General features: G+C 36.1%; 1 protein-coding gene across 1 annotated transcript in view; it reads left to right on the top strand.

Annotated features, from left to right (window-relative positions):
* The window catches only part of ankfn1b (ankyrin repeat and fibronectin type III domain containing 1b), a 150,290-nt gene that overhangs the window by 87,157 nt on the left and 47,525 nt on the right, over positions 1 to 15,608 (top strand). The window contains exon 6 of the mRNA XM_078937344.1: positions 12,977 to 13,017. Within this exon, the coding sequence (XP_078793470.1) occupies positions 12,977 to 13,017 (41 nt within the window). The remainder of the gene's footprint in view (positions 1 to 12,976; positions 13,018 to 15,608) is intronic.

Raw genomic sequence — 15,608 nt, 5'->3', positions numbered from 1 at the left:
AAAGCGACAAGAGTCTCTATGGACTAATGTATTCAGATTAGAGGCAATTATGGTTTATTACCATTTTGTGGGGAAAGCGGCGCTCATTTGCAGTGTTTATTCAGTGAATGTCTAATAACGGGAAGGGGAGGGAGCCTTGTATTTCCTGCTGTGCAAGCTGTGATGCTGCAGGAAAAATGTAGTGTAGCACCAATATTAATGACTCATTCCCCCCTCACCTTAAGGACAAAAGTGGAGCTAATTCAGATACATCAGTGCTAATGGTCCAAATAAATCGCTTGTGATCTCACTTTGTTGCTTGTTGTCTTTTAGAGGAGACATTGATGAAAGTCAAACCATCATCTGGTAATCATAAAAAGAAAATATATGTTCAATCACTTTCTTGCTTAGTTGCAATAAAGTCCTTCCAAAAATGTGTTTGAGTGAAAAGTACTGGCAAGAAAATGTAGTTTTTTACTTTTATTTTACCTCAATTTAAATGCTCCTTTTCTTTAATTTGTTTCAAACTGCAGGTTAATACACTTCTCAATTTCAGTTTAACACCTTGTGATCATGTAGCTTTGTCTTTAGGAAGGCATGATTACATCTAATAATTTAATTTTAAAGCACAGATGCATTGATCAGTCAGCCAGCAAATGGAATATAATAATTCAGCCCTGACCAGCTGCCTCATGTATGTTGTCAGTATATGGTGTTTAATCCCTCCGTAAATTGTTCTTTGTAGTTTTAATAAAGTTTGGCATCATACTCAGAGAACATGTAACAACAAGACGAAATATTTTATGATGTTCCACATTTAATTCTGAAAAAAACAGATCTAAAGTGATGCAACCTTGATGGTCGGTGTGTACTCGACCAAGCCTCCACGAGCTGTGCTGTGATTTGTTATGTTACGCCTGTCGTGTTATGCAAAGTGCTGTGCCCATGTGGAGGGCATGCGTACCTTGAGGGGGGAAAAGCTTGTGGAAAAAATCCCATCATCACAACGCACTAACACAGTCTAACCAATTAAGGAGCCGATTTAATTTGATAAGTTGATTTCTTTTTCTCTCTGCCCTTGGGCCCTTAAAGTGTCATCCAGAAGCTAAATGGAGAGGGTAAAATGAGGGTTAAATTAATTTGGGAAGAAATAAAAGAATGTAGAAAAGATAATTAGATATCTAAATGCTAATAAAGTAAAGGTTTTCTTATTAAAATTTTAAGAACTGATTCCTTTAGTTGTCCTTTAATAACAATTTACACTATTTTGGATTAATTCAATATTAAATATTGCTTTTTCCCTTTAAAATGTTAAATGTGATGTTAAAAAAAATTCTGCAATATATTTTAATTATAAATAATAGTGTAATAAAGAATTGTAATATTTGTATTTTTTCCACAAAATTATTACCTAAAAATTAAAACTATGTACCTTTTTTTTAAAGACTGTCCTGGTCATTCATATTTTTCTTTTAATCACTTCTGTGGCATAACTTTTTTTAAATAGACACATGGATGAATGCTGGCCCACATAGGTCTCTTCTTTTAATTCGGTGATTTAGGTTTTTCACACCTTTTTGGAAAAAAAACAAGTGCAAAATGACAGTAACTTACTCTACGCACTACACAGTCAGTTGGTATCCCTCACGGGAAACCTTCTGCCACAAGAAATGTGAAGCATGAAAGGGTTGCTGTGTTGCCCCGTCCTTTTCACCTGGTCTTTTCTGCTGTGTTGCGATGGACTCCGAGGTTGTATATTTAGGTGTATGGTTTGGGACAGGAAGAGGGGAAGCGCTGAGGTTATTTGATTGCTTCATTATGGTCATATATACAGCCATATATTTATGTATACTTTGTTACGTATGTCATTACATGTACACCATTGAGTGTTTGTTTGTTTGTGTGCATGTGCTTGTGTGTGTGTGTGTGTAAGACTGAGTAAAGAGGCCTCAGTGTTTGGACCACCCTGCAAGCTGGGCTGAGTGACAGCGAGGGCCTCAAGACTCTCACCGTGCACACACTCCCGCTTGCTTAAGCACACATACTGAAGCAGACACTGCAGTTGAACACACGTCAGCAAGCTCATTTCTAAGCATGTTTTTTGCTCTATTAATGTGTCATGACTAAATACATTATCCGGCTCCAATGCAAACCCACTCCACTGTTTAAAGAGTCTTTTTGGGTCATATTTAGTATGAAAGATTCCCAAAAAAGTTCAGAGGACCCATCATGACAATTGTGTATTTGGAGCTAAATGCTTTCATACAGTGTTATAATAAATTAATTAAATAAACCCGATATAAAGATAACAAAAAAATGAGTTTTTAACAGTTGTAGTCCCAAATCCCCTGAAATCCACATATTTTGATGTGAGACTTTGTTTTCCAGGGTTTAGTTTGAACTGGCAATGTAAGGGATTTGACCTAGTCACATGGGGGGTCACATCATGGAGCAGTGTTTATATGTTAGCAATCACCCAGTGAAACCCAGAAGTGTGTCTGCCATGCTGTGTGGATGGAAAAAAAATAAAAAAAAACTACAAAATTGTCAAAGTTTTTATGTTGTACATATTTTGACAGAAATGACAGCACAGGTAGTAACAGCAGAAGAAAGTATATCCCAAAAAGTTTATTTTTAGCAGTTCTTAATGTTGTTTTTCATAGTACTTCATGGAGGGACGTTTTGAGGTAACTAAGAAAATCTCCAAACTGATTTTTAACTGGCCAGTAGTCTGCTTAAAAAAAGATAGATATGAATGAACAGGGTTACAGATAAAACTATGGTAACAAAAAATGTAGTTTAGAGTTTAATCATTTAGCCCTGTATTCCAAGTGTTTCATTACACTGAACAATTCTCCTTAACACTATACTTTTCAAAACTACGGTGGCCCTGCAATCAATAAAAAACAAAATTACATTTTGGAAATGAAAACTAAATTTCGGGAAACCAAAACATAGTTCTAAAAAAATCAAAACACAATTCCAAAAAATGTAAACAAAATAAAAAAGAAACTTTTTCAAAAACAGTAATTTCCAGTATTCATAATTAAAAAGCGAAGCAAAATAAGAAACCGGACAAGGTAAGTCTTATGGGATGTCATAGGACGTCCCTGATTGGATGAAGATGTTTCTTTACCTTTTCAACTGAAAGTTATTTGGCACGGCAATATCTTCTGACGGACAATGTTTTGTTGAGCTTCTGGTCACAGCCACTGCAAAAATTCAATGATTACTCTATTTACTTCTTTACCACAGTTCGGACAAAACATCCTTTAACTTCCCCTCTTCTTCGAAGCTCAAACATCATCATCCAACTGAACGATTTCTGGAATCTTGTCTTGATTTTTAAAATGTAATGGTATTTTTTTCCAATTATTTGTTTTGCTTTTTCAGATGTGGCTACGATCTTTAATATGTTTTTGCATTGAGTGATTTGTTGATGTGAATTGGACATCAGGGCCACCGTACAAAACCAAGAAACAGCTGTATAATGAACATCTGCTTGAATATCAATGTATTTTGAAAGAATAATATTTTGCAGTGGGACAGTAGTAAAGTTTACAAAGATAGAATAGTTTTACCATAAACTGGCAAACAATTAGTAGTCATATCCTTGACTACCAAGACACCCAGCAGGAAAAATTGACCTAAAGGTTAGTTGGTCGCGTTCCAAAAATATTTGTTACACAATGACACGTTTTATTAATAACAAAAGTCTATGTACTTAAAAAGTATGTACAGTTAAAATGCATACATTTAAAACTGTAAATTGTCTCCTCACTAAATGTACTCGTGTTGAATGTGTTGATAACATTTTTAGACATTTCTGAACCTAGTTTTAATTGTTTTATTTTATTTATTGTTATTGTATGGTGTAAAATATGTGCAATAGTGGTTTCAGCATGGGAAACACCAACATACAATTTGTAAAAGCTTGGCAGAAAAATGAAGAAAATGTTCAAAAAATTGTTTTTGGTAATGATTTGCCTTTTGCTTTTGTAAAACGGCTAAATTTTACGTAATCTTGTAAAAATGAGACAACTTTTTTTAATGGTTTCAAAATGTAAAAGGTCTGTAATAATTAATCTTTTTTTAATATATAAAATACCTCCAGACTTGTCTTTTAGATCACTAGAACGTCTCAGAGCACCTGTAGATTTCAAAGCATGCTACACCCTCAATCACAAATTCCTGTTTGACTTTTTAAAATTGACTCTATTAAGTCATGTGATGGATTTATCTTGCTTCTGCTATATTAGTAATAACACGTTACTGCTCTGCATACACACTAAAAATCCCAAAAAGCGCCTTTTAGCTATTAATAAATAGTGACATTTGAGAGTTCTCCAATGTTACTGTTTAACTCTGATGTGTAATGTGAAGACAAGTTCAATGCCAACAGTGAAGCTGTAATTGTTCATATGCTTTCACCTACAGCAGTACTGGGAATTGAAGAGAAAAAAATTGTTTGCACAAGATTTCACCAGTCCACTTAAATTCAAAAGGAGTTCCTAGTATTACATCAGGAAGTCTGCACAGATTCTGCAGACATAAGGCAATGTCTTAAAACATTTTTAGCAAAACAGAAATCAGCAGAGTGGGCTGCTGCCTGTAACAGCAGGAGGAGAAGGGAGGAGAGACTTTTGGCTGCTGGCTGGTTAGCAGACGAACATCAAAGAGGACAAAACCAGCTTTGAGCCCAGTTCTCTCAAATGATTAAAAGCAGGGGCCACTGTAACGTCTGGATGGGCCATTTAAAACTAATGAGGTAAAATAAATAGCCTTGGCCACTAGAATGTTTAGGGTGAGCAAATGTAATTGTGTCTCCAAGACTAAGGTGTGCACATTTAGATGTTGAAATATTTCAATACTGGCTCTGTTCATTTGTATTGTAGCTATTTCCTAACACGAGTATAGATTATCTTTATATTTGGCCAATTAGACAATTACAGCTCTTTATAGTTACATGTAATGTTTGCTTTTTGCTATATCTTTGTTTGGTTGGTTGGTTAGAGGGATTTCAGTGATTCTTAGTTTACAATTTGTTTTTCCTATCTTGGCATTTCCTGATTTTTTTGCATTCTTGCATTTTTTTAATTATATTTTTTTACTAGTAAACTAAAACCAGCCAGTCTGCCAATATCCATAGCAATATTCCTACTTTATTTTATTGTATTTTTGTTGAAGGAAGATGTAAAATATTTTTTATAGAGAAGGCCTGTTTGACAAAACACCAGCTAAGACAGTCTGCCTTATCTGTCAATTAGATCATTTGTAAATCTTTTAGGTCTAGTGTAGATTTTTTGTGTGGATCTACATGAAAGACTAGCCCTAGATCTGTGTTTTACCCGAGCTGAACTGTGATAATTACCGTCATGTCCATCATCAGTGACTCACCCCATGCTGCTGTGTCTGTTTTAGTATTGTGAGCGGTACACTCTGAGGGATGTTGGCAGGAGACATTTGCTTTTGTGAATGAGTCATGAATTCTGGATCATTTGTCATTCAGTTGTGACATGTACAAACAGGAAGATCTGCACAGAGTGATGCAAATGACAGTAAGTAGAAGTGAAGTGACATTGGCACATCAATTTACAGAGAACACATAGGGGTGACAACAAAACCACGTGCTTTGATTCATCAAAGGTGAAGTCTGCCGTCACTGGTATCTAAGAGTAAATATATATGCGTCATGGGTGGCATCAGTATTGACTGCACTGCAGCAGTATATGAGTCACCATCATTAACGTCCATACTGACTTGCTCAAAGTTGTAAAATTTCTTTTTTAGCTTCTTTTTGTCTTTCTGGTTCCCTATGATATTCTTTTGTTTCTGCTGAATTAATATATTCCCACCTTTGATTAAACCTTGTAATCTTGTCTTCTTTTTTTTCCCTTTTCATAATTTTTTCCATGTTCAAAGGACAGCTTAACCAAAGGAAAGTACAGTCTGCAGAGCTCCTACAACAAGCCACAATTCTCTTTGTTGACAATCCAAGCTCTTGGCGGGATGATAGAACAAAAAGCCAACCCATCGTAACAGATTCCAGGCCCCTTTCACAATGTGACTTTTCATTATTACAAGTTGCATTTAGCGTCAGAGACGAGTTATTTCTCAATCCAGTTTTCATCCAAGATCTAATGGGCAATTATTTGTGGGGGAGAAGTTAATGGGTGTCCCATTTCACAAAGTCGCCCGTTATTTATGTCAATGAGCGCCATTGTGTGGAAACGTGGCAGACCCGTGCTAACCACTCGACTTGTTTAGATTTTCTCCATGGAATCCCACACCCTTTGTAAGCCAGTAATAACCACAAAAACCAAAGTGTGTGCTTGTGAGTTCATGTGTCTGCATGTCAGCGAGTGTGTATGGCTTGACTGTGCAAAGTCTAGCGAAAGATGTGCAACTGCACTGTCTGTGTGTTTTGTGGGAATGTGCATCGATCAGTTTAACATAAATGGAGAGACATGATGAGAGTAAGCACTGACAGACAAATTCATGCGCACACCCACACAGCGGCCACCCCCGTACACACAAACCCATATAAACAGACATCTTACCTCCCACATACAACACACACCACAGACACTTGCACAAGCAGAACTGCAGACCTTCCACCACATATTCAGACACCTCTCCACACACACGGACATAGCTTGAGATCCACAGCCACATATGCAGGCATCCCCTCCATACACACACCCTCACACATACGCACACACACACACACACACGACTAGACCCACCACCAACATCAACACCCACCGCTTGATGACATCATGGCTTGGATGACAGCACGTCTTCCAGCTCCATTAGTCTGATTGTAGGTGGCTCCGCCACAGTGATTTATGGGTAAATATCCATAGTCTCTGCTGTGCTGATTTATGAACCATGTTTAGGTCCCTTTGGTCCCGCGACCACAAAATTTGGGAGGGGGCTTCCTATACAAATAATGAAGTGGAGACAGTGAGGCAGAAGGATAGAAGACCCACCCTGTCACTGCTTCATCACTGAATCCTGTTGACAGTTTACGATCCACAAACCGAGCACGTGGCCTCTTTAAGTCTTTGCTACACCTGCCCACCTACAGACATGCTCACTAACTAGCTACCTTCTAATCTGTCTTCTTGTCAGGCATCTGGCATTACCAGCCAGTTGTTCTTCTCCTGATGAATCTGCCTGTCAGATCTAGCTGGCTTTCAGCTGTTCCTGCCTCTCATCATCTGTTTTCTTTACTCCGGTTTTTCTCAGCCCTAAAGCTGCTGCACATTTGCCATTTCTGGCTGTCACAAATGAATGCTGACCAAAGGAACAATTGGGATGTTCTTGATCGTGGCTACACTTCAGAAATCTGGTAAAGATATTAGTGTTTAATACATTTATTATCAATCACAGTTTCCATGCAAACTTGAAAAATGTAGATGGATGCCAAAAAATCCTATCTTAAACTCTTGTTTTGCAAAATTTGTCTTCCAGACAAGCAACTTTGCTCAAACTCAAATTTGAGTCCTCTACTTGCCCCCCTCTTTTTAGATGTTTCTAATATATATTTTATTTTTGTTTAAATTTACATTGTAACAAACTTTACCATTTTACTTAATACACTGAAAACTCAGAATGTAAGTCCACCTTTGCTTACCCCATTGTGGATTGTTTAGTTGATGTTGTTGGGAAGCTTGCTCTGCCGCAGTCAGATTCCTCCCCAAGGGCCAACAAAGTACCTTTAAAGGCCATCAAGATACTGCTGAGAGCCCGTCAAGAAGTTGGACAAATTGCGTTTAAGGTGTTTTCTTATGAGAATAAACAATGTCTGCAAATGTATTTGCCTCAAGGTGTTAAATCAGTGCTGGATAAAATTAGAAGGCTACCTTTGAGTAAAAGGTGTTGGGGAACCCTGTTGTGATCCTCAAGCTGTGCCTAAAACCTGAAATGCTGATAGGTGGGTATTTTTCTGAAACTAGAATTGGGTAGATTGATGCATAGAAGTGGTGGAGCCCTAAACATTTAAAGACTTCGAAACAGTAGAGAATTTTTCTGGTAGTTTACATATTTTCATTAAAGGATCGATCAAAATTGACTTAGGCATGACTACTCCTGTGATGAGGTTGCTCTCTCTTTGTTTTAATTCTTCTGTTATTTTATGAACTGGATTATGTTCCCAGCCGGTTTTACAATATTGTTAAATGTTTTCAAAAAAACGAAAACAAATACTTTATTTAAAAGTTCAAAGTTTTTGCACAATTATCTCGGCACTCTCCAATACAGTTTACAGCTTATATTGCACACTTGTATATACTGTTTGTTTGCTTGTTTGATTTTATTATATTACAATGTTATCTTTACTACTTTTCCCTTCCTTACTGTTCTTGCACTGATGGTGATGCTTAAATCTCATTGTACTATGCACAATGACAATAAAGCCATTCTATTCTATTCTATTCTATTCTATTCTATTCTATTCTATTCTAAAACTTTTACTGTCAAAAGTTTAATTAGACAAACTGAGCAGTGTGTGTTTTAGGTCTTAGCTTGTACAACTTTACTGGTAATTTATAGTTTCTTTAATATAAATAAATATATTTAAAAAAAATAGGAATAACTGAAACTGAAATTCAAATTTGTCAGTGATGACACAGAGGGGTAGAAATTGCCCAATTATAGTTTGCTGTGAGCAGGCAGCATCCTATGTTCACATTTATGTAAAGGGCTTGCCTTAAGGATATCACAGGCCAAATGTCCCACAAAAGGTCAGCCTGTTAAGGAAACACAGTTCATGGTGTAAAGAGCAGCGTGGGCCGTGACACTGTGCCCGCTGTTACAGAAATGTTCCTCCTGAGGCACTTTTAATCCAATGCAATCTTCATCATCAACCAATTGATGCAGATATTTGTACTTTGTTAACCAACTGGGAAGATTAGAAGCACAAGTTCTACTAAACTTTGGGGGAAAAAAGTTAAAAGATGATAGATTTCACAATAACATGCATTTACTATAAACTTATTTGATAACGCATCACTGTACTTTGAGTTGAAGAATACAATGTTTAGTATTTCTCTGTATTTTAACTAATCCTTATTCACAACTTTCTTTTGTTTAGCATCCATGATAATTTGCAGAATGACATAAATCATGAATTTTCAAACAAGCACACTTTTATTAAAAATCTAAGGCCTTTTATAATGTAACAGTGTTTCTCATTTTTTTTATTGAAAAAAAAATTCTGTAATTTTAAGACTATATTTATTGAGCGATAACTCTGGTGTTGATATATAAATATATATAAAAATATGAGAACAACTTTGACAGACATTTGACAGAGATTTTTACGCCGGATGCCCTTCCTGACACAACCCTGTATTTTCATCCAGGCTGGGTAGCAGCACAGGGAGACCCAGACTTTGGCCCCCTTGTGGCTACAAAGCTAGGCAGCAGCGTGAAGGTTTTTGCCTAAGGACCCACACTGGATGAAGCCCATCGCACCCCTGGGAAGCAGACCCTGGTGTACTCCAGCCAACGAAGCCATTCAGCCACTTGTGAATTAAAAAAAAAAAAAAAAAAATCTGCCTTAAAAATGAAACAAAAAGAGAAAGGAAATAATGGTTGACAATCGGAACAAGATAAACCGTCTAGCTTGATTCATTTTTTTATCTTTGATGTTTCGCAGACAAAGAAGTTGCATCTGTAGACATAACAACAGCTTCCAGTTAATATGAAGCACACTGTTAAAACACTGCAAATTTACACCGAATCACTAAACTGCAGTGTATTATCTTTAGATATCTGCAAAATTTTTATATAGCAGTTCAGATTTTTGTAGATTAACCTTGGTTATTCAGATGTGGACAAGTTTTCCAGATGTCCATGAAGTGTTTTAGTTTATTGAATGAGTGGTAAGTTTAAATAGTGTGGACGGCAGAAAGTGGTTCCAGGTGGAAATAGGAAGATGCACCTGCTATGTCTCTCTCATTCCCGTTCCATCTACCTCCCTTCCCGTAAACACCTCCCCTGCTCTGTGCCGATCATTTGCTTTAGGCTCCCATAATGAGCATTTCCTCACCCCCTGCCACCTATTCTCTAACTCTCTCCCCCCTCCACTCTGCATGAAGAATTGGAGAAGCTTATCGCCTAGCAACAACAATTAAAGTACAACAAGTCAGTGGCAGCAGCCACCATTGGAGCAAGCTTTCACAAACCTTTCGTGTGACCAGCAGCTTTAGAAAAAAAAAAAAAAAAAGCAACGAAAGAGTTACAGAGGCAGGCGCAGAGCGGAAGAGTTGAAGTTGGACAGGTGAACAGCAGTTAGCGGCGGTCGTCTTTGAAACACCACAGTGAGGATTTGGGGTTTGGGAAATAAGAGAAACGCAAGACAGTGTGATGTCAGACTCCACAGGTATGTGTGTGCAGTAATATATAGAAAACTAGTGAAGGGCAATTTGCAAGTCTGTTTTGTATTTGTATCTAGCCTCTTATTAACTCCATGTGCACATGATGTACCATTGCTTGCATATTTGGTCACTCGTGTATTAGTATTTTAAGAAATAATGAGGAAGGGCTGCATGCTTTTGAGGCGTTTGGAGGGAAAACAGCTCAAGGAAAATTGTCAGTGTGATTTCACAGCTGTGAGGGAATGCCAGGTTACTGCTGGTCCCTGTTTAAAAGCCTTTCTCACACCTGCTTTTAGACTAAATCTAAGCAAAAATCTCTTGATGCTGTGAATACTTTGATGCACTCCTGAAGAACTAAATAAATTATCTTCTCCTTTATATTATCACTCTGTCCTATAATTACGTTGGACACCTCGGTACAAAAAATAGGGCTTTTTCTTTAACTCCAATCTTAAAATATGTCAATATTGACATTTCTAGAAATAACGACTTTAAGGGGTTTACCTTCAGTTTAGCATTTTATGCGTGTTAGAGTATTATTAGGGTCTGAGTTTGACTTCAATGATCTCCTATTTTAGCAATGTGCTGTCAGGAGGGGTGGTGAGATACCAACATTGATAGTCATATTCCCTTTTTTATTTCTGTAAAAACTGCGACGATGTTTTCAGGTGTGGAATTTTTATTTTTAAAGTTCCTGCCGGGATCCAAAAACACAAAGTCAAGGGAGTTCCCAATGCAAGAAGAAAAGGTCATATATTGATGTAAAAAAAAGCTGATCAGAAGTTTACAAAACCTTTAGCTTAATGTGGCGCTCTGTGACAGGAACGTAATCAAGCTCCTTTAAAAATAAAAAAAGAGCTTTTTAATGAAAATTTTGATTTCAGCACTAATCCTTGATTAGCCAATAAAACAAAATTGTTAGTTTTCATGAAACAAAGCAAAGATTCAATGGACACATCATCTGTAAAACACACGGTGTGGAATACATGTGTTCCAAATAGTAGACAATTTTGATGTGTACGGTTTCTGAAGCAAAGTTTTTTTATTTAAGTATCAAACTGCAGATGACTGTGGCTGTAAAATTAAAAAAAATGAAGCAAAACATGTAGTGGTAATCATTACATCATTGATTTCACACATCACTTCCAGACAGAAAAATAAATCACTATTAAAAAGCTTTAAACGCAAACTTGTGGCAGCAGAAAAACATAAATAGATACCAAAAAAATGTAAAGTTTTTATCATCTGAACTGAGAGTGTTGGCCAAAAAATAGATAAAGGAATAAATAATTGGAAGTTAAATTCTCATAGCAGGTCTTAAATGATGAGAAATTACAAATGCAACCACAAACATCTCTAGTTCATTAATAAGAGCAATTATCGACAGTTTAACAAAACGATTTTTTTATACTGCAAACTTTCCCTATTATTTATCTTTAATCCCTCTTCTTTGATAGGTATTCCTGAAATAGGCCTCCTTCCCCCCTATAGATGTGTCTGTCAAATGGAGCACACCCACCTGCTGTCATCCCCATCAGGAGAGTGGTACTGCCTGAGGGCACTGTGGGGGAGCTGAGGGGGTTAAAGGTTACTCACTCTGTGTGCTGCATCCTGTCCTCACCAGGAGGATGAAACCATATGAAGGCTCGGTGTATGAGAAGTGGTCAAAATGTCACCGCACTACAGACATGAAAGCACGCACACACCTGAACGGTCTCTTTCTGGTCCAAATGTCACTGTGCCTCTCAAGTAAAACCATGTTTAAACATGTGCATGCAATCAAAACCATGCCTCTGATGGTTACTGGGGTTTTAATTAAACATTTCGTATTTGTTTCTTTCATAAATCCTAATTATTTGCTTTTATTTAAAACTGATTTCAGGCTTTCAATTGCTCAAGATCGACAAAAAGACAGAACTCCTTTTTTTTTTTTGCCAAGACAAATCAGACGAGCCACCACCTCCGCTCACTCATTCTGGGAACGTAGCTAAGTTCTTAGGTTACATTTGATTGACAGTTTTGGCTTGGTCCACTTGCTGTGAGCTTCAGTTTCCCCACAGAGTCCCAAGATGCTGATACTCTTATTTCCGAAAGATCAAAATGCCTAACTGCAGCACTTTCATTCCGACAGTGTTTCCAGCCCAAGGCTAATGAAGGCACACTTCATTCACATGTTTGTGTGTGGATACTCTTTATTTTGAGTGTTTGTGTGGCTTTTTTTTTTTAAATACTTTTGGTAAACAAGACAACACCAAGCACCAAAGCAAAGTGTTATTTTTTGATTTTTTGCAATGTGCATACTTGTTTTAAAGGTTTGCTCTGCTGGAAGAAAGGTTGAACGAAGCTGAATAGGATAGGAAAAGCTATTATTATCTCATTTTACAGTGGAAATCTGTCAAAGTTGTCTTAAACCTTTGCTCACTCTTTTTTATCCTGAATATTTAATTGTATGACACAACTACTGATCAAATGTAGAGTTTTATCATTTACTGATAAAAAACTTTCCAGTTTGCAGGTTAACACATTGAATTTGCTCTGATCGTCTCATAGCTTCAAGAGGTGTTGTCACTTTTTTCAGTGTCCTCAAATTGTTTTTTGTTTTTTCCCCCCAGAGTCTTGGCTCTGCTGATCGAAAAGAGAATCAGCATAAAAAGTAAGTCCCTACAATTTATCTTCCATAAATCCATCAATATCTGCATCTTCCATTTTTGCCATTTTCTAATTTAGGGTTTTTTGAAAGTAGTAAAATAGCATTTATAAAATGTAATTTTAGACACAAGTAAAATAATATTACCTATATTGCATTGTTTTGTGTATTACTTGGAACTATGTGGAAGTGCCTTGTTTAATGTTTACATGCAAAAGTACAACATTGAAAATAGATTAAATGTCATGAAGGCTAAAGAAAAAAGCTTCAAGTTAAACCTCATGTTGGTGTGGATTTTAAATGTGCAGATATCCTTCCAACATTTTACAAATATTTTACTCAAGATTTTGGATTCATTCTTGCCCACTCCTAAAGAGTAATTTGGAAGAAGGTTAGACATTTCAGGTTTCATGTACAATACACTCCAGGACAGTACAAGTTACAGTCCTAAGTTTTCTTGCAACATTGACAAGCAAATGCATTTTTGAGCTAAAAAAGTTTCAATAATAATTCAGTTTAAACAAGATAAATTAATAATGAGAAAAATGTTTAGCAAAACACAAATTACTGTCATCATAAAAGCAGAACTCAGTCATTTTTTTTGCTGTAGCCATTTTTTATTGTATTTTAATACTACTAACTCTGATGTATTGGGATCATTCTATTTAGGATTTATTCTGGATTTTAAATTGCCCATTTATGACATTTGCATTAAATGGAAAGTTTCCATGTTTTTCCAGAGTCAATTTATACAAACTATATGAAACATTTCAGCTTTCAGCTTTTCTCTTTTTATTAAACAAGAGTAGAGACAAAGAGAGTGAAGTCAGTCTGCATATCCAAAAGTGAATATCACTGTTTTCCCCTCTATTAAAAGAATAGCAAAAGTTGACTTAACAATGCTAAAGTGCTGTGTTGGTCTACATTATTTTATAAGAAATATAAAGAAAACCCTAAAATATATCAAATGTTTAAAAAATAGTATTTATCTCAGACCCCATTACTTTTTTCTGTATGCATTCTGGCTTGTTTACTTATTGTTTACAAACACAATTATTGATTCTGTGCATCAGGATTTTGCTTCTGGTTTAAATAGCAACAATAAGAGCAGAGCAAAATCCTCCTTTCCAAGAAAGCTGTTTTCTAATTACCAGCATCTCTATTCTCATCAGGTCTTACCTCATCTTCTGGCCACATCAGTCAGTTTAAGGACACAAAAAAATTCTCTTCGGCATTCTATTTTTAGAAAGGGTAACGTCCATATTATTCTTTTTTAAAATGCTATTAAAGCTTGTCTTTAAATCCTTTATTTTTCATTTCATGCTTTTAGACAGTTAACCCTATGCAGTTTCAGGTGTGGAGAATATCTCTTGTCGATGATTACATGGTTTCATAGCAACAGTCTTTTAGTTCCAATGGCAAGGAGGATGTGAACATATATGCAATACATGTGAGACATGGTTATCATTTAAAAAGTACAGAAATGGACAATTCAAAAATGCACAGCTGGAATCTGACTCCTTAGGAAAACTTTATCAGTCTCAATATCTCACATTAGGTTTGGGATTGTTATCTACATGTGAATCCCATGTAAAATCCCAATTTATTGGCCTCTACAAAGGTGTACGCTGGATAATTAGGCCTTGGATGCGGACGTCAGTGATTTGTGGGACATGTACAGCATTATAAACAAAATGTACACCGTCATTTGTCATTATGTCTGGTGATGTGCGCTGGCAAGATGAGCGCCGGCTGTGCCAGTCTGAAACATCTGTTGCCAGGAGACGAGCAGCTGTGTGTTTAATGGGATGACAAGTAACAGCAGACAACTGCTTTGTAGACTCAAAAACACACGTTTTAGAAACAAAAATGAACGAGTGAAGATGAACATAAGAATGTTTAGTGGACACTGCTAACACTGTTTACAGTAATATGCTTTAAAAAAATTCAAAAGGGTTTTTTGTTTAATATGTTTCTTTTTATAATTGCATCATTTAAAACTCCTTTTTCATTAGAATATATGAACAATTAGCATCAACAAAGGAGTAAAAGTATTTATTTGTTTAGAGTTGATCAAGTTTTGGGAGGCTGTTTTTTAGCCTTAGTTTCTCCTTGTCCATGTCAAATGAGATTACAGTGATGAAGATTTTCATTTTATTATTTCATTTTATTCCTTCAAAGGTCCAAATTAGTTAAGTGCAAATTGCCTTAATCAAAACATTATCATTTTTTTGACATTTTCTTTTCATTTTTGTATGTAATCCGATTAACTTAAGTTTTTTTAAACTTAAATGTTTTTTAAAGCATTGCCTACAATAATATACATGGAATACAGAATATGCATGGCTTTATCAGACTGTTTTTAAATACAATTGGAACACAGCTTGATTTATATAATTTCAGATTAAGTCAATTTTGGAGTTGTCATAATAGGGCTGTCTGTATTTGGAATAAAGTAATTTGTTCTTTCTACAAAAACATTTCATTGGTTTTCTACCAGCCTTGTGTAATTTTTTATTTAACCTAAATTACAGTGCTTTTAGTCTTAGTATAACCCAACAGCTGTTGGCGTTTGAAGTTAAGCTATTTTAAGTAGA

The sequence above is a fragment of the Oryzias latipes genome, chromosome 19, assembly GCF_053564925.1.
Source record: "Oryzias latipes strain Hd-rR chromosome 19, Olatipes_Hd-rR_3.1".
In the NCBI taxonomy this organism is placed as follows: Eukaryota; Metazoa; Chordata; class Actinopteri; order Beloniformes; family Adrianichthyidae; genus Oryzias; species Oryzias latipes.
This window is presented reverse-complemented; position numbering and strand designations above follow the sequence as displayed.